The 20,746-nt window shown below is 43.0% G+C and overlaps 1 protein-coding gene across 2 annotated transcripts in view; it reads right to left on the minus strand.

Annotated features, from left to right (window-relative positions):
- The window catches only part of BLK (BLK proto-oncogene, Src family tyrosine kinase), a 210,407-nt gene extending 199,296 nt beyond the window's left edge, over nt 1-11,111 (minus strand). For both annotated transcript variants that reach the window (XM_029596142.1, XM_029596141.1), the window contains exon 1: nt 10,922-11,111. In XM_029596142.1, coding sequence (XP_029452002.1) covers nt 10,922-11,019 — 98 coding nt within the window. In that variant the 5' untranslated portion in view covers nt 11,020-11,111. The remainder of the gene's footprint in view (nt 1-10,921) is intronic.
- Between the last annotated feature and the right edge of the window lie 9,635 nt (nt 11,112-20,746).

The raw sequence follows: 20,746 nt of genomic DNA on the forward strand, positions 1-20,746 counted from the left end.
AATGTATAAATTTAGCAAGCAAAAAACTAAAACAGCACTGACTCTGTGGAATGCAGATTGTTACTGAAGCTTCTGTAAACACGAGTATGTATAAAGTACTTCATAAAGTCACATTAGAATTACTCTACAATCCGAAAAGCAAACAGTTTAGCACATTTACCTGTAATGTAATATATGTGTGATTATTATTGCCACACATTGCTTTCAGATAAAGTTTCACAAGAAATGCCACAGATAGATCAACTGAGCAAATAAGAGATCATTGGGAGGTTGGACAAAGGAGATAGAAAAGACCAATGAAAACAGGTAGGGCTTCAACCAAAGGCTTAAGACACCTTGCAGGCAAATCGCCTTATTGAAAAAGAATCATTTTCCATAGACACAGCATGGGGAAATGTCCTATTTTAAATAAGGCCCAAAGGGTCTTATGAAAAATGATGTTTTCCCATGCTGTGCCTATGGAAAAAGCACACTGAATATGGTCCAAGTAGCAGAAAAGTGTTGGACCCAAGGAAAGCTTCATTGGGGAAGGGAGTAAGGATGGGAAAAATGAGTCACAGGATGCCCAGAGGAGGACTCAGGACACTGAATGAAGAGGGTAAGGTGAGAAGAGCAGAGTTAATTACAATTTGTGTGACTTGTCACATGGGGGCAATGTTGATTGTTGAATAGCCCGCAGGGTTGACAATGTACTTAAAGTACTTTTAGTTTATGTTTTCATTACTTTTCTAAAGGAAGCTGGCCAGGTAGTTTCCCTTTGAAAAGTGACAAACATTCACGCTAAAGATCACTGCATGCATTGTTCACTGCTACTTGTGCAAGCAGCAGATTGTGGGGAAAATCACTGTTTTACTCCTCCAGCCTCAACACTTCCCTCCGATCCCCAGGATTGCCTATTTTTGCTGTGACAAAGGAAGGTGTGCTGTGAAAGCTGGAACCTACCTTTAGCCATGGTGAGGGGAACAATTATCATCCAGCGTAATCTACCCAGGTAAATACCTTTGACAGTTGTCTTCCCGTGTATACCATAATATTCACAGAAGCAGAAAATGTAAAAATGTAGTCAACTCAAAATCTAGCAAATACATAGACACGTGTATACATACGCACACATGCGAACACACTAAAAAGTGAATTTTAAAATCCCGTTGCGTGCCAAAACAGGCAGATATGTTGGGCCGTCGCACACCGAGAAGATTTTAAAAGCCCCCTGGATACGCACGGATCTCCTGCTGCACGCACACAATTTTTTTTGCTAAAAAGGGGTGAGGTGTGGGCATGGTCTGGGCAGGGCATGGGCATTCCTGGATTTCTGAATGAAACCAACATGTAAATACTTGTGCGCACAAGCACGCACCGGGATCCCCTACCGCATAACTTTACTTCTGCTATGAATCAAAAACTTTACTTCTGCTATGAATCAAAAAACCAAAAGATATAGGCATGTTAGCAGGGTTTTAAGAGTCAGGGGTAACAGGGGGAAAGGGAGGCTATTAAACCTGGGGGGTTTGGAAGTCCTATTCCTTGCCTGGGTAAACTGGGATTGAACTGGAGATCCTGGCAATGGCATGGGCGTGCGCTGCTTTTAAAATCCCCCCACGTATGCGGTGGAAGCGGGATTTGTGCACACATGCAGGCGCCCATTCAAAATTGTGCACACATATGCACACGCTCAGCTTATTTTATAACATGCATGCCTAATTTTATAAAATAGCCGCATCCATGGGCATGAGCCGGCAAACGCACACACATGTGCACCTGCATGCCTGTTTAAAAGTTACCGTCATAGGCATAAGTATGCACACATTTTCTGTTAAATGACCATGCCTTCTGTCAGTAATGTTCCTTATTGATAGCACGTTTATTCTTGTTTTCCATTTCCTCTACTCCCCAATTCTAGGATGTCTGCTTTGCTGGCTAAGAGAGTAGGGGACATATTCTTTGAGACTGAAATCCACAGGGCCTTCTTGTGCCTACAGGGGTTTCCACTGAAGTGGTCGACATCCTTCCTCAAACTTAGTCACCTCCAGGAAGTACATGAACCGTGTCAGCCCAGATAGGAGTCTTTAATGCACATATTTGTATTATTTATTTATTTATTTATTTACCAATACTTATAAATCACTTTACAAATTAAAAATCACCCAAAGTGATGTACAACATTCAATCAATAAAATAATATAAATAGAATAAACCATTATACTAATAACATAAATGAAATTTAAAACATCATGTCAACACAAATACCTTCCATTTACCCATGCACAGTGCTGTGAAGAAACTATGAGGATATCCCACTGTTGGAACATTTTTGGCTTTATTCACACTTATGCTGAGTTATATATAATAGTTGCTTTGCATAGTAACTCTAACTCATGCACAGAAAAAAAAAAAAGAGTCATGTACAGTAAAAAGAATGAGCCATATAATCTAATATTAGGCCCTCTTGGCTACAAAAGGCCCTATAGTTGTTAGCCTATATCAAGATGATGGCTGCTGAGGTGTAAAAGAGAGCAACTCAGAACACACCTGGAGGTCGCATGGTGCTAATTCTTGACTCCTTGCCATAAGATAACTAATTGTTGCTAGTATTTCAAACATAGGTATTGATCATCCGGTACTCAGACAGATCATACAAAAATGCCATGCTGCATATGTCACAAGACTTAACAACACCATATTGTATCCATCAAGTCTTGTAGCTACAGTAATCACAATTACTGGTCATGGGCCTCTACACTGAAATTCATTAGTGTGTGAAAAATTGTGCTCAGCACTAAGTCCCTGTGGTAGAGTGCTGAATAACTTCTTTTGTTATAGGAATCAGTGCAGAGATCTAAGAGGGTTAACTGCAATTAAAAGGGAAAACTACAATTATAATGTAGAAAAAGAAAAGCCAGTCTAAATTTATGCTGAGGGCCAAAATGTTTCAGTAAAGTACAGACTGATTTGTATTGGCTCTAACGTGCCTGGGGTCACTTTGACATAAGATTAAGCTTTAGATTATGTGTCCATGCATGTTATGTAAACACAGTTGTTATAGTTGCAGAAGTATATATTAGTGAGAGACAAGCTGGAAGAGGAGGAGGAAGCTTTTTTATATACTGGGTGTTGCATAGCCTTTGCCTCCTCCACCCCCCAATGCCCCACTGGATTATTCCATTAAAATAATTTTTGTACCATTTTGTAGGCCATTCAATTTGGAATTTAACAGTACATTACTCATTGCTTAAATCTATTATTTATGGCTGGAATGTACAATAGCGAAAAACAGTGTCAGATTGACCGTATTAAGTTTATTACATTTTGTGAGGTGCGAGATGTTGGAGCAACCTTTATTACAATAAAGTGGATTGCTGAAAAATTAGGTCGAAGCAAAAGCTGGGTTAAGAGGACATGGGGCAAGACTGCTGATGAGAATTTGGTGATGGTTCACTGCTAAAACTGTTTCAAGAAAGCCAAACATTTATTGAAAATTCTAAAAACAAGCAGAAAAAAAGCAGTTTCCAGGTGAGGCTGTAGCAAAGCTTGGGCTATCTGGTAAGGCCGCAGCAAGGCTTGGACAGTCTGGCAAAGCTGGAGCAAGGCCTGGACAGCCCGGTACAGCTGACGTAAGACTTGGACATGTTGGCAAGGCTGGTGCAAGGCTTGGAGTGGAACAGAGGGCAGTTAAGGCTGGAACCAAGGCTTGGACTGGAACAGAGTGCAGGTAAAACTGGAACTGAGGCTTAGACAGGAACAGCATGCAAGTGAGACTGGGACTGAACAGGAACAGACTAAGACAAGACAGAACAGGGTGAGACAAGGAAAACACAGAATATGGAACAAAAATCTGAAGACAGCGATTCAGGAAGGCCCCGAGGGGCAGGGCAAGGAAGGGCCTAGATAGGCCACAGAACAAGGTTAGGCCTCTATAAGCATTGGTCTGCTCCAGATACAGTTCCAGCAAAGAAACTTGAAAAGGTTTCCAACACTGTCACGGGAAAAAAGGCAGGCAGCATCCAAAGTGATGACTAGGACAATTGATGAAATGATCGCTTTAGACAATCAGCCCCTGCAGGACATGGAGAATGAGGGTCTCTTGCTGCAGCAATTAGCACCAAACTATAAAGTGCCCTCCAGGACCACTTTCAGCAGAACGGGTATCCCCAGTTTGTACAATTATTGTAGTAGCTGTCTGCAGATGCTGCTGGCGAAGGCAAAGGGGAGCAGTGTGCATTTCACAAGTGACATCTGGACATCCACAAATACCTCATACTCCTTCCTTTCTCTGACAGCATATTGGTGGGACTTGGCTGAGTAAGGGGCAGGCAGCAGCTCCACAAGGGCCAAAGAACATAAGAAACATAAGAACATGACATACTGGGTCAGACCAAGGGTCCATCAAGCCCAGCATCCTGTTTCCAACAGTGGTCAAACCACTGTAAGTACCCAAACACTAAGAAGATCCCATGCTACTGATGCCAGTAACAGCAGTGGCTATTCCCTACGTCAACTTGATTAATAGCAGTTAGTGGACTTCTTTGAGAAACAGATTGCAGGTGGGCTTTGCTGAACCATCACCTGGCGGATGGTTCCTATACCTCTGCCAATATTTTAGCAGCTAATAGACATACTGGAGGGCTGGCAGCTGGATCAGAGAGCCAGAAGTCTTAACACAGGGTTCTTTGTCACTGACAATAGCTCTAATATGATAAAGGCAGTATCCAACAGCAGATATCAGGGTGTATGCTGCTCTGCTCACACCCTGCACCTAGTAGTGAAGGAGGGCCTGGGGCTGGGGTCCAGGGCCCCAGAGCATGTGTACCTGCATGGTTTACTATAGGAGTGTAGAAAAATAGCTGGGCAGTTCCAGCGAAGTGTGAAGGAGGGGGACATTCTCCATGAAATGCAGGAGGAATTAGAGATGCCTCATAAGCGTCTCATTATAGATGTGGGTATTTATTTATTTATTTAAGTTCTTTTAATAATCCGATGCTCAAGACGAAGGTCTTATCGTACCGGTTTACAGCATAACCAGGGGTAACCAATTAAATAGAAGATAAAGTACCTGGTACTTGCTGGAATTCTACCTACACAATGGTACCTGCTGGAATTCCAGGGTACCTGCTGGAATTCTACCTACACAATGCTGCAGTGGCTAGTAGAGCAGCAGACACCCCTGCATGATCTGTCTTGGGAAATGGAGATAGTTGTGCAGGTTCCCCTGGGGCATCATGGTTGGTCAATTATGAGACAGCCCACACAGAGGAGCTGAGTGCCACAAGTGCCACCTTGGGAGATGTCATCCCTAACAGGAAGCATCCTGTTAGAAACGTTGGAGAGCTTTCAACAGGAAGAATGAATGAGAGGTGAAGTGCTGTGATGTTTGGTGTCCTTGAAAAAGCAGAAATCCCACATACATGCTCGCTACATTATGTGATCCATGTGTGAAAGGGAGATTAGCACGCCAGGCTAGCAAACTGACACATATGAAGAGCACACTGACAGAGGAGGTCAGTCAACTAGAGCGCCAGAGGTGGAGGCAGAGGAGGGATATAGCACAGGAGGAAACATATCATTGCTTAGGGCAGACAGTAGTGCAGGACAGAGCAGCACCCTGTCATGGCCACCTAGCACTTCCTCAAGCACAGTATATGGAAGCAATCCTTATTTCTGCCCCAGGTGATTGCGAAAGAAGCTGGGAAAAAAGACACACGTCCGATACCAGCAAACAAGATGGCATCTCAAATCTCAGTGACAGATATCTCGCAGAGACCATCAAGTACATGAAGACAGATGTGCTAGCATATTGAAATAAAGGTAGGGGGGGGGGGCGATTTAGTTAGGGCTGGGGGGTGGGTTAGATAGGGGAAGGGAGGGGAAGGTGGGGGGGGTGACCGAAAAAAAGTTCCCTCTGAGGCCACTCCGATTTCGGAACATATTTGGAACATAAGATATGATTGTGTTTATCAAATATTTTTTACATGCCTTTCCAAAGTTTTACAAGGTGAGTTACAAAAAACAAATCAGTCAGCAACAGACAAAAATACAAAAAGTTAATTATGATGCATCTAATGTATTGCAATCTGCAGATCATAGCATCTGAAAATAAATATAAGACAAGAATACATGATATTCATTAAGAAAAATAATTCATAACTAAATAATTGCCTGGAAATCAGGCTGAATTCTAAAATATTAAAAAGATGATCTAGGCAAAATGACCATAGCAGATACAAAATCATCTAAGAACAACATATCAGATTTGCAGTGTTAAAGATTTCAATAGCCAGCAAAGGCTTCAGTAAAAAGCCATGTCTTAACTAAATTTCTAATGTTAGTAAGTCAGTGGTTGAATGGGACTCACTTGCACACTGGTTCCAACATGCAAAAAGCTGTAGATCTCGAACGAGTGAGTTTATCTATTTATTTCATTTAAATTTAAGATCTCTATGGACTGAAGTGCAAGAGTCCCTCTGAGGAAGATCTTTACAGTCGCCAAGGGGCATATTCAGGAAATAAGCTAAATGCTTGTCCATGCAGAGACTTTCAAACCAGAGATGATAATAACTTAAACTGGCTACATAACTTCACCATAAGCTAGTGTAGTTCATTCAGTACAGTAGTCATTCTGTCTTAGACCAGCCCCCATTAACAGTCTAGCTAGTGCATTTTGCACACATTGATATCTCTTATAATACTTGTCCTCCAGACCCATGTAAAGAAAATTACTATAATCCAGCCTACTAATACAAGTATACATGAAGGCAGCAAGTCAACTTGTCTCCATATGTTTTGAGGAGGTAGGTAACACTAGAGTAATATGTAGCTCTAAAGATAAAGCAGAGTAAAAATCACTCCCAAACTCCAAATTTCAGTGTTAAATGAGAGAACAGGATCTTCTAATAGAATGGGTGGTAAGGCCCATCCAAAAATGCTCTAATTTACCTGAATTTAAACTAGTTTGCTTTCAGCCTGTCAGAGATCTTTCCTAAGGCCACTATTAAGTTTAGCAATGGTTCCTATCAGATCACCGATCAGTGAAATCACAAGCTGCAGACTGTCAAAATAAAAATAACACTGCAAGTCAGCTTCTTTTCAAACTGTCTCCACTGGTGCCATATAAATATTAAACAATGCCGAAAGAGACCTGCGACACACCACAATCCTGTTGACATGGACTGTAACAAAAATTCTCTAGATTTACAGTCTGTGACCTATTCTTCACTAACGAGAAGAAGGAGCTCAGCAGCATGCCCCTGATCCCAATGCCAGCCAGTCTGTTCAGTAAGATACTATAGTCTAGTGTATCAAAGGCAGCTGCTAAGTCTAGTGTGACAGAAGAACAGGCCCACTATAATCAAGCTTTAGAAGAAGACTATCAGCATCTGCGCTAAAGAATTTCCTGAAATCCAAAAGATAGGAATCCAGGAGCTTAAATTAAGATTTAAAAAAACTGACTAATTATATCAAGACCACCTCTTGATTAGCTTGCCTGAAAGAGAAATATTCACAGCTGGTATATAGTTGACCAGTACTGTGAGATCCAAAGAAGATTTTTTGATTAATGGTCTTAGTGTGGGCTCTCAATAAAATAGGCATGTAGCCTTTTAAAAGAAATGTTTTTTTTCTCCATTACAAGCAGAGACAGTAACTTTCAGACGGGTGTGTGGGCACACATATGTCAGAGCGCGCACAAGGACACAGCTACTCTATAAGATGCATGCACATATGGGTGCATGTTATAAAATAGCCTGGGTGCATGCACATGTGTGGCCAGTTTTAAAGTTGTGTGTGCTCAGCCACGTAAAATCAGGTTTCAGCCATGTAAGTCAGGGAATTTTATAACCGGTGCACATCTGTGCCACGACCATTTTCACCAGATCATCCACTAGTTCATCCGGTCTAGAGTTAGGTCCTCCAAACACTCCTGGTTTAATAGCCTGCAGACCCCCCAGTTAACCCAGAACCCCTTCTGTGATGCCTGGAAGTACTTACACCCTGTCAATAGCAGAAGGAAAGTCACACGGCACTGAATCTGGGTGTGCAAGTATGTAGGTGCACATTTCTTGGCCCTGCCCAGATCACGCCCCTTTTTCAATCTGAGGCCTAGATTCATCAAAATGCAATAAATTTTCCATTAATAATGCCTGATTTTTTTCTTCGCAAGCAGTAAAGTGCTGAGAGAGAGAGAGAGAGAGAGACTCTTTATAAAGCTCTTCTAGTAGTCATCTATTTATAACACCATAGGAGGGCAAGCTAGTAGTAACTTGAGGTGAGGTTTTGGTAGTGGTCTAGATTTTTGGGGCCAGTTTTACATGCACAGTGAAACGTACAAACAGCACAGTACACATCAGTGAAGATTTGATGTGATTTTGAGTGAGGAAAGTCACACAAAGATGAGATTTCTTCAGTGTTCTCTCACCCTAGGCTATTTCAGCAGATTGATTGTTGCTTTATTGGAAGGAAGAGAACTACATTACCCAGGAACATATTTAATCTAAGCATTGTGCAGTATTTCCAGCATGTGCATTTAATTCATTTCGAAACTGCAGTTCATTAGCATTATACAAAACAATTATGGAGAAATTCTGCTGCTAAGCACTCTAGAGATGGGTGAACCAGTATGGAATAAGTCTGTAGACCATTAGTATGGGTAAGGTTCAGATAATAAGTAGAAGCAAGCAAGGCCACAAACTGATTCAGAGAAAATCACATTAATATCTTCTCAGCTCGAATAAACCTGGATCATTTGCAACTCAGCTCTTCATATTTGCCCAGTTTGGATTTTTGTAACCCTGTTTCAATACACATATATGCATTCACATGTAGCATTCATTCAAGTAATTTGACTCTGTGAATATGTATATATAATACATCAAAACCAATGCAAGTACATCCTGGTTTTATTTATTCAATATGAGACTGATAAGTTGAAGCTGACTGATTATCCATATAAATTCAAGTTACTGTAAATATTCACAGATATTTGAATTTGGAACAAGCTTGAAAATGTTCACAATTCCCTACAAAAATGTTTTACTAACTGGTCAATTATAAAAGCTCTATGTGCACTAAAGCCAGGAGACATATGCGTGACTTGGCCCGGCACGCACAAGTACGTGCATATCTCCTGGTATGCACACACATTTATTTTCGCAGAAAGGGGCGGGGAATGGGCATGGTCTGGGCGGGGCACTAGTGGGACATGGGCTGGCTGGGTCTGAACCATGAAGTTTGCATGTAAGTCTTTATGTGCACAAGCACGATCTGGGGTCCCCTAGTGTGTAATTTTACTTCTGCTATGGTCGGCGTGTAAGTTGTAAAATAATAAAATAGGCTAATCAGTGGGGTTTTAAAGGTCAGGCTAATAGGATAAAAGGGAGGCAAGTTAGCTAGGAGGGTTAGGAAGCCCTCTCCTTTACCGGGGCGAACTGGGAATGAACTGGGTAAAGAGGTAAATGTGTCGACGTACGTGTGTAGGAAAATCCCCCCACTCATGTGAGCGAGGTGGCATTTGCGTGCATGTGCGCGCGTCGATATGAAATAGTACGTACATGTAGTGTGAATAGCTGATTTTAAAACACGCATATTTATACGCACAAATACGTGCTTATGTTTTAAAATCGCCACATCCATGTGCGCCAGCTGGCAAACACGTGCACATGTGCGCCCACACGTGGGTCTTAAACTTTACCTCAAAGCGAGCAATTTTTAACAAATATATTGCTGTAACAGATATTTAAGTGGGTTCCATAGTGCATGGAAGAGTTGGACTGCTGAAAAAGGTTTCTGCAGTGAATCTGTCATTGCTGTGATCAACAATCTAAGAATTACTTTGGAGGTCAAGGCCTTTGTATTTTTATAACTTAATAGGCTGCTGTACTAAACTGTGGCAAAGACCACAGGAACTGCCTGGTAATACAAGAAAATTTTCTCATGATGCTGGGCCATTGATATAATATGTAAATGAGTTTTGCAACAATTTTCTTGCATTAAAGTCCATGCATAAGTGCAAACTTAATCACAAAAAAAAGTTACTTTACCTCCCTGACATACAGTTAAGTTTTACAATTTTCCGCATGGAATTTTCCTATGCGCAAATCACATTTGCATGATCCTTCTGCTCATTAGTGATTTTGCATACTTTCTGTGAGTGCTTTCACGAATGCACAATTATGCATGCAAAAACGGAAAATGGGATAGGTACAATTCACAAGCTCGATGACATGTGTTATTTGCCTTTTTTACATGCTATTGCTTCTGCTAGGGCAAACACACTAGTACATCAGCCTTCACGTATTGCATGCTATAAAGAAGTTTGCTGCAGGTACCTCTTTGGTAATATGGGGCGGCAGCAGCAGTGCACGTTCATGGATGTGTCTTCACATGCTGGCAAAATGCATGCTCCAGTAAAAGAATTCTCTCCCTGACCCCTGAAAATCAGGGCTTCAGTCAGCAGATGTGAACAAGCACAAGAAGATTATTAGTTGATACAAGCAATGAGATAAGTCAGGCAGAAATGTTCACTTTCGTGGGGTTTCAATGGAACATCTGTAAAATGCTGACTGATGCCCACCATACATGTGAGATACTCTGTGAGCACAAACCTAAACCAGAAATACCTACTACTAAAACATTCTTCAAATCACTTAACAATCTTGTAATTAAAAATACATTTTAAACAGTGATTATGGCAAATCTACTGCATATTACATTAGTACTCCTTCTCCTAACTTTGTTTCCTGTGGAACGTTTTTGGATGGCATAGCAGAGGCAATTACAATTAGTAATGTAAGAAGGTGCTCAGACTGTTGTGTGATAAAACAGTAGTAATACTAATCAGTGAAAAATAACACAGTGAACACAGGCTCCTATTCAAGCAGGGCTTTGCCAGAGGCAAAAAAATAGGAAGGGGAAAGAAAATTTCATAACTTACCTCAGTGCTTTCTTGGCCACTCTAAAGCATATCCCATAAATTCTAAAACTTTCCTTGTAATGAAAAAAATGAACCCTTTCTAGGGTAAATGTAAGCATGTAAACTTAATCCATGTTATTCATCCATGAAACATGCAAAGCAGACTAATTTTTCCTTGCTCTGTCAATTAAATTAGACTACTGCTAGTGGTTTCCTGTCAGCAGTTGACTGATAAAGTTGTTATACTGAGTAATCCAGGCTGGTCACAGTCCGTAGTCACAGCACCAAAATAGATGATATTAGAACAGTAACCGCTGAGGCTCTGACAAGGCCCTCCCTCCTCTCCCCCCCAAATAAAAACATCTTTGCAGACTAAACCTGTGTGGGTAGACCATGACAATCTTTATTTTTTTCAGTTTACCACTCTGCTTAAAAATAACATGAGTCTCGGGGGGGGGTTTTGGAGGGAAAGTGTTCAGTTATGCATTTTATTTTGGGCAATTTTTATATCCTCTGTGAGAAATTACAGCCTGTTTCAAAACTGAACAGTTAAACTGACTCGTGTATTTGTTTGCAGGTTTCTTTGCAGAATTATCTGAAACATATTGAGGCTGATGATTAGTGCTACTTAGACAGATATATAGGGACTTATCTGGCTAAGCAGCAGCCACTAAGTATCCGACTATGCTTAGCAGTCACAACTTAGCTGGATAAGTCTTGGGGGGCAGGCAATGGGTGGATCGGGGAAGGCTACTTGTATGGTTAGCTTAACCAGATAAGTGCTGATATTCAGGCTGAATAAATTATACCTGCTTGATAGCAAGTCTAAAGTTAGGCGGATATAACGTATCTTTGAATATTGGGCCCACAAATGTTAAGGACATATGCTAGCCAGTTCATAAAATTTAATAAAGAGGTATTTCTCTCAAGATCTGGGTGCAGCACATATTCTGAGGTGATTTTAAGCTCTGAATTTGCACAAGTTATATGAATGTTTCCCTTTCAAACTTTTGCCTTAAAGAATAAGACATCCATGTGTGCAATAGCCGAGGTATTTTTTGGCTGTCATTTGACGCCATTGTCTTTTGAGCACCCAACAGTTTTGTTTTTATTACTCTTATGCATTGACCATGACTCCCTCCCTCCCTCCCCCAGGGGTTGGGCATCCTGTCTTCACCTCATCCCTTCCCACCCTGACCCAGGGAGCAGAAGCGGGCACTTCCCACAAATGTAGGGCCCAATACTTATCAGTTGAGCCCCTGGGCGGCCTAATCTACCCTTATTTTAATGTTGGCATGCTATTAGTTTGCAGATTGCAACCTCTTGTGATCAGAATTTTATTGCCTGCTAAGCAGTTATAAATACCCCCGCCCTCCATGTACCATTTCAATGTTTATTGAGTTTTTTAAACCACACAAAAATACTAATGCTAAGGTTATGGTAAACTGCTAAAAATTGTTTCTAAATAACTATGACGATATTCTCTAAAACATTTAGTATTAGCTGCTTTTCTCAGGATGTCAGTTTGCCTGTTTCTTGACTCCACTGCTTCCTCTTTTTGGTTTATTTATAGATCTCATTCATTTTCTGAACGAATATATAACGTCAAATTAGTAAATTTTGGAAATAAAAAGGCAAATAACATTTGTTAGGTCCATGTTCCCTCTTATTTTTCACAATCTAATTCCCTGCTTCAGCTGAAACTGCTGTGTCCATGTAATTCATGCCTACATGAGGTTTCTGCTAAGATTACTCTAGCAGTGCTGGATTTACACAGTGGTGAGACGTGCTACCTTGGAACATTATTTAGTAGGGATGTGAATCGTTTTTTGACGATTTAAAAAATTGTACGATATATTTTAAATCATCAAAAATCGTTAGAGGGACGATACAATAGGAATTCCCCCGATTTATTGTCAAAAATCGTAAATCGGGGGAGGGGGAGGGGAAGGGGGAGGGCGGGAAAACCGGCACACTAAAACAACCCTAAAACCCTCCCCGACCCTTTAAAATAAATCCCCCACCCTCCCGAACCCCCCAAATGTTTTAAATTACCTGGGGTCCAGTGGGGGGGTCCAGGTGTGATCTTCCACTCTCGGGTCACGGCGCTACCTTTGCCCTGTCATATGACAGGGCAAAGGTAGCGCCGGCGCCATTTTGGTCCAGTGGGGGGGGCCTCCTGACCCCCACAAGACTTGCCAAAAGTCCAGCGGGGGTCCGGGAGCGACCTCCTGCACTCGGGTCGTATTGCCGTATTGCAAAATGGCACCGGCCATACGGCCATACGGCCGGCGCCATTTTGCAATACGGCAATACGGCCATACGGCCGGCGCCATTTTGCAATACTCGGGCCGTATTGCAAAATGGCGCCGGCCGTATGGCCCGAGAGTGGAAGATCACACCGGGACCCCCCCACTGGACCCCAGGTAATTTAAAACATTTTGGGGGGGTTCGGGAGGGTGGGGGATTTATTTTAAAGGGTCGGGGTGGGTTTTAGGGTTGTTTTAGTGTGCCGGTTTTCCCGCCCTCCCCCGATTTACGATTTAAACGATTTTTAAAAAAAACAAAACCGCGACGATCAGATTCCCTCCCCCCCCCCAGCCAAAATCGATCGTTAAGACGATCGATCACACGATTCATAACTGCTTAGCAGGCAATAAAATTCTGATCACAAGAGGTTGCAATCTCTATTATTTAGAAACTTCAGACACTAATTTCTGCTCAGGAATGAAATAACAAATTAAAACATAAGGAGTTCACTGGTTTGAGGGGTCGATTGACCCATTAAGAACATAAGAACATGCCATACTGGGTCAGACCAAGGGTCCATCAAGCCCAGCATCCTGTTTCCAACAGTGGCCAATCCAGGCCATAAGAACCTGGCAAGTACCCAAAAACTCAGAAGCTGGAAAGAAGGGTACGGTGAATAGGTATTTGGGAGGGTCGAATATTTAGAGTTTGAAAAGCTGCTACTCTGAAGCAGTGCAACACATACAGCCATGCAACAAAATGCCACCGGTGCCATTTCTGACCTGGCCTCTGCGGGCCAGGAGTGGCTGTGGATCACAACGGCCCCTTTCTTGATGGGAGACCCCGTGGAAGAGTTAAATGTGGTCCAGGAAACTAAGGGCACAGTTATTTTTTCTTTAGGGTTTTCTTTTTAAATGCAACGTTTATTTTGGTGCAGCAAACCAAATGAACTGAACATAGCATTAAACAAACTGAAACCCGAATACTCCCTGCAATGAAAAAAAAAAGACGACATTTTTTTTCCCTTGCACGTCTCTACAGAGCAACCCACTTTCCAATGAATTAAAACCCTGAGCTCGCCAGCTGAACAGCACTAAGCTGCTAAAGCTGCTGATGGAGCAGAAGTGACGGACGCAGAGGAAGCAGGAGCTGCAGGCTGCACAAGAGAGAGAGAAAGCTTCAGAGCCTGTGATGCATTCCATGCTGCCAGTACGGAGCCAGAGTAAGGCCTGAGAGTTTTCCCTATCACCTATCCTGAGGAGATGAAAGCTGCCGGGATTAAGATGCCTTTGCCACACACAGAGCTTTGACACGCATTGCTCCCTCTAACATTTTCTGGGGTGTGTTCAGATGTGCGTTACTGTTGTGAGTGGCAGGGCTGGGGGTGGGTGGAGGTAGTCCTCCCCCCCCCCCCCCCCCCCCATCCCATGAGCTCTTTCTACCATGGACCTGCCACTTACCAGCTGCCGCCAGCCCACCACCAGGGACCCAAGCTCCGTCCTTCTCTCGTTTTACTTCCATCGCTTTCTCTTCATTAGCATCTCTTCTTTAGTCAGACAGTTCTACTTTCCACTCCATTTTCCTCTCTCCTACACTTCCATTCCTTTGCTTTATTTCTTATCCCCTCCACTTCCTTCCCCTGTTCCTCCATCTCCACATTATCCCTCATCGATATGTCCTCTTTCCTACTCTTACCTCTTCCCATCAACCCTCCATTTCTCTTCTGACTAACATTATTATTATTATTATTATTTTATATACCAACATTCGATCTGAGATATCACATCGGTTTACATTCAGGTACTGTAGGTATCTGCCCTCTTGCCTATTTCACTCCTTTCCTGGCATCCGCTCTCATGCCTCCTGCCCCTGTTCTCCAGCATTTGCCTCCTGCCTCTCTCTTTCTTCCTCCCCTAGTGGATATCTGCCCCTACATCATGCAACCTCGGCAGCAAAGTCCCCTGCCTTCTTTCTCATCCCAACCCCCAGCATCTGCTCACCCCTTCCCCAGGATCTATCCATTGCCTCTCCCCACTTCCTCCCCAACATCTTCCCCTCCCCCCCCCCTCCATACACACCAAGTACTTGGGTTTCCCTTCCCCAGCAACTGTTTGCGCTTTCCCCAGCATTCAGCCCCTGTCTTTTCCCATTTCTTCCTAGGCATCTTTCCTCCCTTTCCCAGCATCTGTTTCCTTCTGTTTCTTGGTTCTTGCCTCTTCCTCATCATCCATTCCCCCTCATTCTTGGACCCTCTACTCGCGCATCCAGCCCCCACCTCATGCCCCCCCTTTCCTCGGCACCCATCCCCTGCTACTTCTCACTGTTTCCTCAGCATCTGCACTCCCACCTCCCACATCCTGCCCTTTCTTTAGATTATTCCCCTCTCCCAAGTTTCCATGGCCCCCACGTTTTTGGTCCTTCCCTCATCCCCAGCATCTGCTGCACCGTGCCTTGTGGCTCCCCCCCCTTTGCTCAACATTTTCTCTCCCCCCCTGATCTTGCCTGCCTCCCACCTCTTGGGCTCCCTGCTGCCCCAGTCTACCTAGGGATAAAAAAAATAAATGAAAGCAAACTTTTAATGGTGGCCAAGTTGTCGGTGCTGTTAGGTTTTAAAGGGGACCAGGCCTCTGCGGCTAGGATGTGGGGAGCCCATCACCCATTGTCTTTAATTTACCTGGGCCTTGGATTTCAGCAGTGGGAGCAGCCTGGCGGCGGCGAGAGCTATGGTGTTGGCAGTGGTGAAGGAAGGCGCTGGAGATCGTGGTGTTCAGCCGAGTAGGAGGAGTCTGTCCTGTGGCTGTGCACTGTTCTGTTGAATCTGGAGTGGCACTGAGAGTGAATTCAAAGCTCATGGGGTGGTGCTTCTCGCATGCTGCTGATCTTTCAGGAGATCAGCAGCAGGAAGCGGCGGCCGTGAGTTTTGAAGTCACTGGCGGTGCCAGCACAGATTCAAGGAGCAGTCGGTAGCCATGGGACAGGGTCCTGCTGCTCCTACTGCCAGGTCCTGTATGGACTGAGATATGGAATGTGCAGCCATATATGCATGTAGCTTAAAGAGAAGAGTGTTTACCTACATTTAATTATATTCCATTTTTATTCTGAAATGAAGCCTGTTTATTTTCTATTCCTTATATTACGTGCACCTAGAGATAAAGCCTAGTTATTTACCAGTCTCAGTTTTTTTGGGCCTGCATAGACAGAAACGTGACAGGGGCCCTAAATCAGATCCTGGTCACTGGAGATTTGTTCCTCAAAGAAATGATCAATAGTGTGGTTTAACCTCTACTTTGGGGTTATTGTGATGAGTCATTGTGGCAGAGGTTTATTAAGGGGATTTGGTATATTGCTTTAAGTGATGGAATGAGGGAGAGCCACAGTGGGGAGCCTCCTTGGGGTCAGTATAAGCTGGTGCTCAGAATGGGAATGTGTGTTTTTCTGCTGCAGATTTGACTTCTGGAGTGATTGGGAGGTGGGGATGCTCCATAGCTCTGTGGAGGGCAGCTAGCCTACTTAGTTCAGCAGGACAGGCATGGGGGGGGCCAGTGAACCATTACTGGATTCTTGGTGTTGATCGGTGACAACCTAGAATAGGGGCAAAGGCTGGTTAGTGCCATTTTTTAAAATATGGCCAAAATGCTAACATAAATTAGAGAAGCTAGCAAAATGAGCAACTCACTAAAGAACCTCTGTCTTAGATGAGTTGAGACACAGTTTGCTAAGTCTCATCCAAGCCAATACGAACTGGAAACACTGATTTAATATCCCCACTCAGTGCAAAAGGTCAGTGCTTAAGGAACTGTACGTCTGGATGTCATCTGCATAAAAATGGAAAAACAAACCAAAAAGCTGAATATCACACGTAGGCCTAAAGCAACTAAGCCGCAATGTTTTTTTGCAGGAGGATCCCACTATCACAGGGGGGAGGGGTGTCACCGTGATAGTGGGGCCCCTCCCCTGAAAAAAGATCATGGCTCTATGGCACCTTCTTTTTTCTCGCTGTCAAACACTGCAGGGGGACAAAAGAACGTGGTGGATTCAACCTCAATACAATACAAAACAATAATAACATCTTGAAACAATAAAACAATAATAAGTTCAAGGCTGGGGGGCAAGGTCCACCATGCTGCCATGGTGGGAGGGGGAGGGGTTAGGTGCCAAGGGGCCTTTTTCCTGCTGCGGCTGTGTATTTTTGAAAGAGCTTGGAGTTGCTTGATTGGCTTAGGAGCAAGGGATTGCGATGTGCAGGGTGGGCTGTGGGAGGCATGAGTTTGGCACCTTTTTGAGCTTTGCCTACGAATAACCGTTGCTTTTTGTTCTTGCTACTGTGAGGGGCATGTCTGGCCTTCCTTGCTCTCACCCTCCCTCCCATTGTAAGTTGTTTCAGTGTTCACAGTGGTAGTCTTGGTTGTTATGTCATAGTTTGATGATTGATAAAAGGATGAGATTATGACCTGGGGAGGAGACATGGGGGGGGGCATGTATAGATGGGGGGGGGGAGGGGGGCTGCCGCATGAGGCAGCCGAGAACAGTAGTTGGGCTGTGGGTTCTTCCTGCTGGGATTGTGGCAGGGAGGCTCGGTAAGCAACGTTAGGGCTGTGGGGGAGTTGGCGTTTCCGGGAAAGGGGAGGGCTTGCTGTAAGCCGCTGGCATGGTGGTGGTGGTGGTGGTGATGGTGATATTGAGGGAATCTTGTGCTTGTTTCATCTTTAGGCTCGGGTTCTGATTTAGGATAATAAACTGCAGCCTTGGTAAAACCCAATTTGGTGTTCAGAGTCTTTTGTGGGAAGGGGGGAGGGGAGAAAATGCCAGGTGCAGCCTGCCTTACCCATGTTATAATAAAATGCTAATGCACTAAAATAAAGTGTCCAGTAAAATGGTTGCTAACCTTCAAAGATGATTAAAAAAACGATAGTTTCCTGAGTTTCATAAAATTAGTTTCTTTTCGAAAGTCCAGTGAAAGAGAGCTCCAAAACAAAGAGGGTTAATATTGAAAGGTGCCTTCCCTTGTTTCTTCCAACCTAATTTCTTTAGGTGTGGACAAGCTTAGTAATTCTTTCTGCAATGACCTAAAAATTCTTACTGGAGTAGCAGGCATAATATTACACAAATAAATTGCCTAATATATTCACATAAATCTCTAATAAAATAGCCTCTTCTGCACATACCTCTTGACCCATAAGAACATAAGAACATGCCATACTGGTTCAGACCAAGGGTCCATCAAGACCAGCATCCTGTTTCCAACAGTGGCCAATCCAGGCCATAAGAACCTGGCAAGTACCCAAAAACTAAGTCTATTCCATGTTACCGTTGCTAGTAATAGCAGTGGCTATTTTCTAAGTCAACTTAATTAATAGCAGGTAATGGACTTCTTCTCCAAGAACTTATCCAATCCTTTTTTAAACACAGCTACACTAACTGCACTAACCACATCCTCTGGCAACAAATTCCAGAGCTTAATTGTGCGGTGAGTGAAGAAGAACTTTCTCCGATTAGTTTTAAATGTGCCTCATGCTAACTTCATGAAGTGCCCCCCTAGTCTTGCTACTATCCGAAAGAGTAGATAACCGATTCATATCTACCCGTTCTAGACCTCTCATGATTTTAAACATCTCTATCATATCCCCCCTCAGCCGTCTCTTCTCCAAGCTGAAAAGCCCTAACCTCTTTAGTCTTTCCTCATAGGGGAGCTGTTCCATTCCCCTTATCATTTTGGTCGCCCTTCTCTGTACCTTCTCCATCGCAATTATATCTTTTTTGAGATGTGGCAACCCCACTCTGGAATGCCTCTAAACTGCCCCGTTTTTGCAAAGGTAAATGCATGCACGAAACAAAAAATATGCACAGACTTTTGATGTATATAAAATACTAGCATATACTGGAATACGGGCGTGTATATGCCCATTTTACGTGTGATCCCTTTGACAATATACTTATATATGAGGCATTATCACCTACTTATCCCTATTGGCTTTTCCTCTCTCTATGCAGGCCAGTATCCCTCTGTCTCTAGCTACTGCCTTGCCAAATTGCTTTGCTACCTTGAGATGTTTAGACACAATCACCCTGAGGTCTCTTTCCAGGTCTGTACACATCAGTCTCTCACCCCACCCTGCATCATGTAGAGCTCCTTCCGTTTCTGCACCCCCAAAACTGACTGCACTTTTTGGCATTGAACCTTAACTGTCAAGCATTTAACCACTCCTCAAGCTTTCTTAGATCACTTCTCATGCTGTCCACTCTCTCAGGGGTGTTCACTCTGTTGCAGGTCTTTGAGTCATCCCCAAAAAACAAACCTTTTCTTCTAAGCCCTCTGCAGTATTGCTCACAAAGATTTTGAACAAAACTGGTAACAAGAATGAACCCTGAGGCACTCTACTAAATCACCTTTCTCACCATAGAGGGATTCCATTTACCACTGCCCTCTGTCACCTATAGGTATGTGCACAAAAAATATTTTCATTTTGTTTGATTTTCCTTTCAAGCAGCAGAGGGGTTCTTGGGAGATTTTGTTCATGCAGTGTTTATTTTGGTTCAGTTCATTTGCCATGCCGAAATAACCATTACATTTTATAAAAACTTCAAAATGAACTGAAATGCAGATGAAACTCTGCTGCTCTGAATGCCTCTGATTTATCCGGATAAGTTGGTGGGTTTCAGAGCAGCGGGATATTTGAAATTCTTCAGTTTGTCTGGCTAAGACCTGAACTTAGACAAACCGTTTCAATATGGACCTCTTTGTCTCTTGCAGGACTTTTAGCCGGTTTGATTCTATCACATCCGATTCCTTAACATATATTGTCACTTTTTCATCAATTTGATCTGCCTTGTCATGTCAATATAATTTGTACCCTGGGATTACAGTGTATCTTTGATTATCCTTCTTTCATCGTGTCTCTGAGATCCCTGTTATGTCTACATCTTCATTAAGTGCCAGACATTCTAACTTTCCAATCTAATTTTTTAGATACATACATACAATTTAGAGTTCAAATATTAACAGTCGATTCAGGTAATTTGGAATCCCTCATTTTGTCTATATTTAGTTCCAACTGGGTTACTTCAGCATTTACCACAACCTCTCTATCAAGATTTTCTAACTTCCCCGTTATGCCAGTATCCATAGAAGATACTTCATTCCAAACCATGAATGATTGATAGTTTCCCACCATGATTTTTTTTAAACATAGAAACATAGAAATGCCGGCAGAAGAAGACCAAACGGCCCATCCAGTGTGCCCAGCAAGTTTCGCAATTTTTTTTTTCTCATACTTATCTGTTACTCTTGGCTCTTAGTAACCTTTTGGTTCTATTTCCCTTCTAGCCCCACCATTAATGTAGAGAGCAGTGTTGGAGCTGCATCTAAGTGAAATATCTAGCTTAATTAGTTAGGGGTAGTAACCGCCACAATAAGCAAGCTACACCCATGCTTATTTGTTTACCCAGACTATGTAATTCAGTCCTTGTTGGTTGTCTGTATATAGATCCACTTTTCTTCATTCCCCCTGCCGTTGAAGCAGAGAGTTATGCTGGATATGCATTGAAAGTGAAGTATCAGTCTTTCTCCCCTGCGTTGAAGCAAAGAGCTATGCAGTG

The sequence above is a fragment of the Rhinatrema bivittatum genome, chromosome 3, assembly GCF_901001135.1.
Source record: "Rhinatrema bivittatum chromosome 3, aRhiBiv1.1, whole genome shotgun sequence".
Classification (NCBI taxonomy): Eukaryota; Metazoa; Chordata; class Amphibia; order Gymnophiona; family Rhinatrematidae; genus Rhinatrema; species Rhinatrema bivittatum.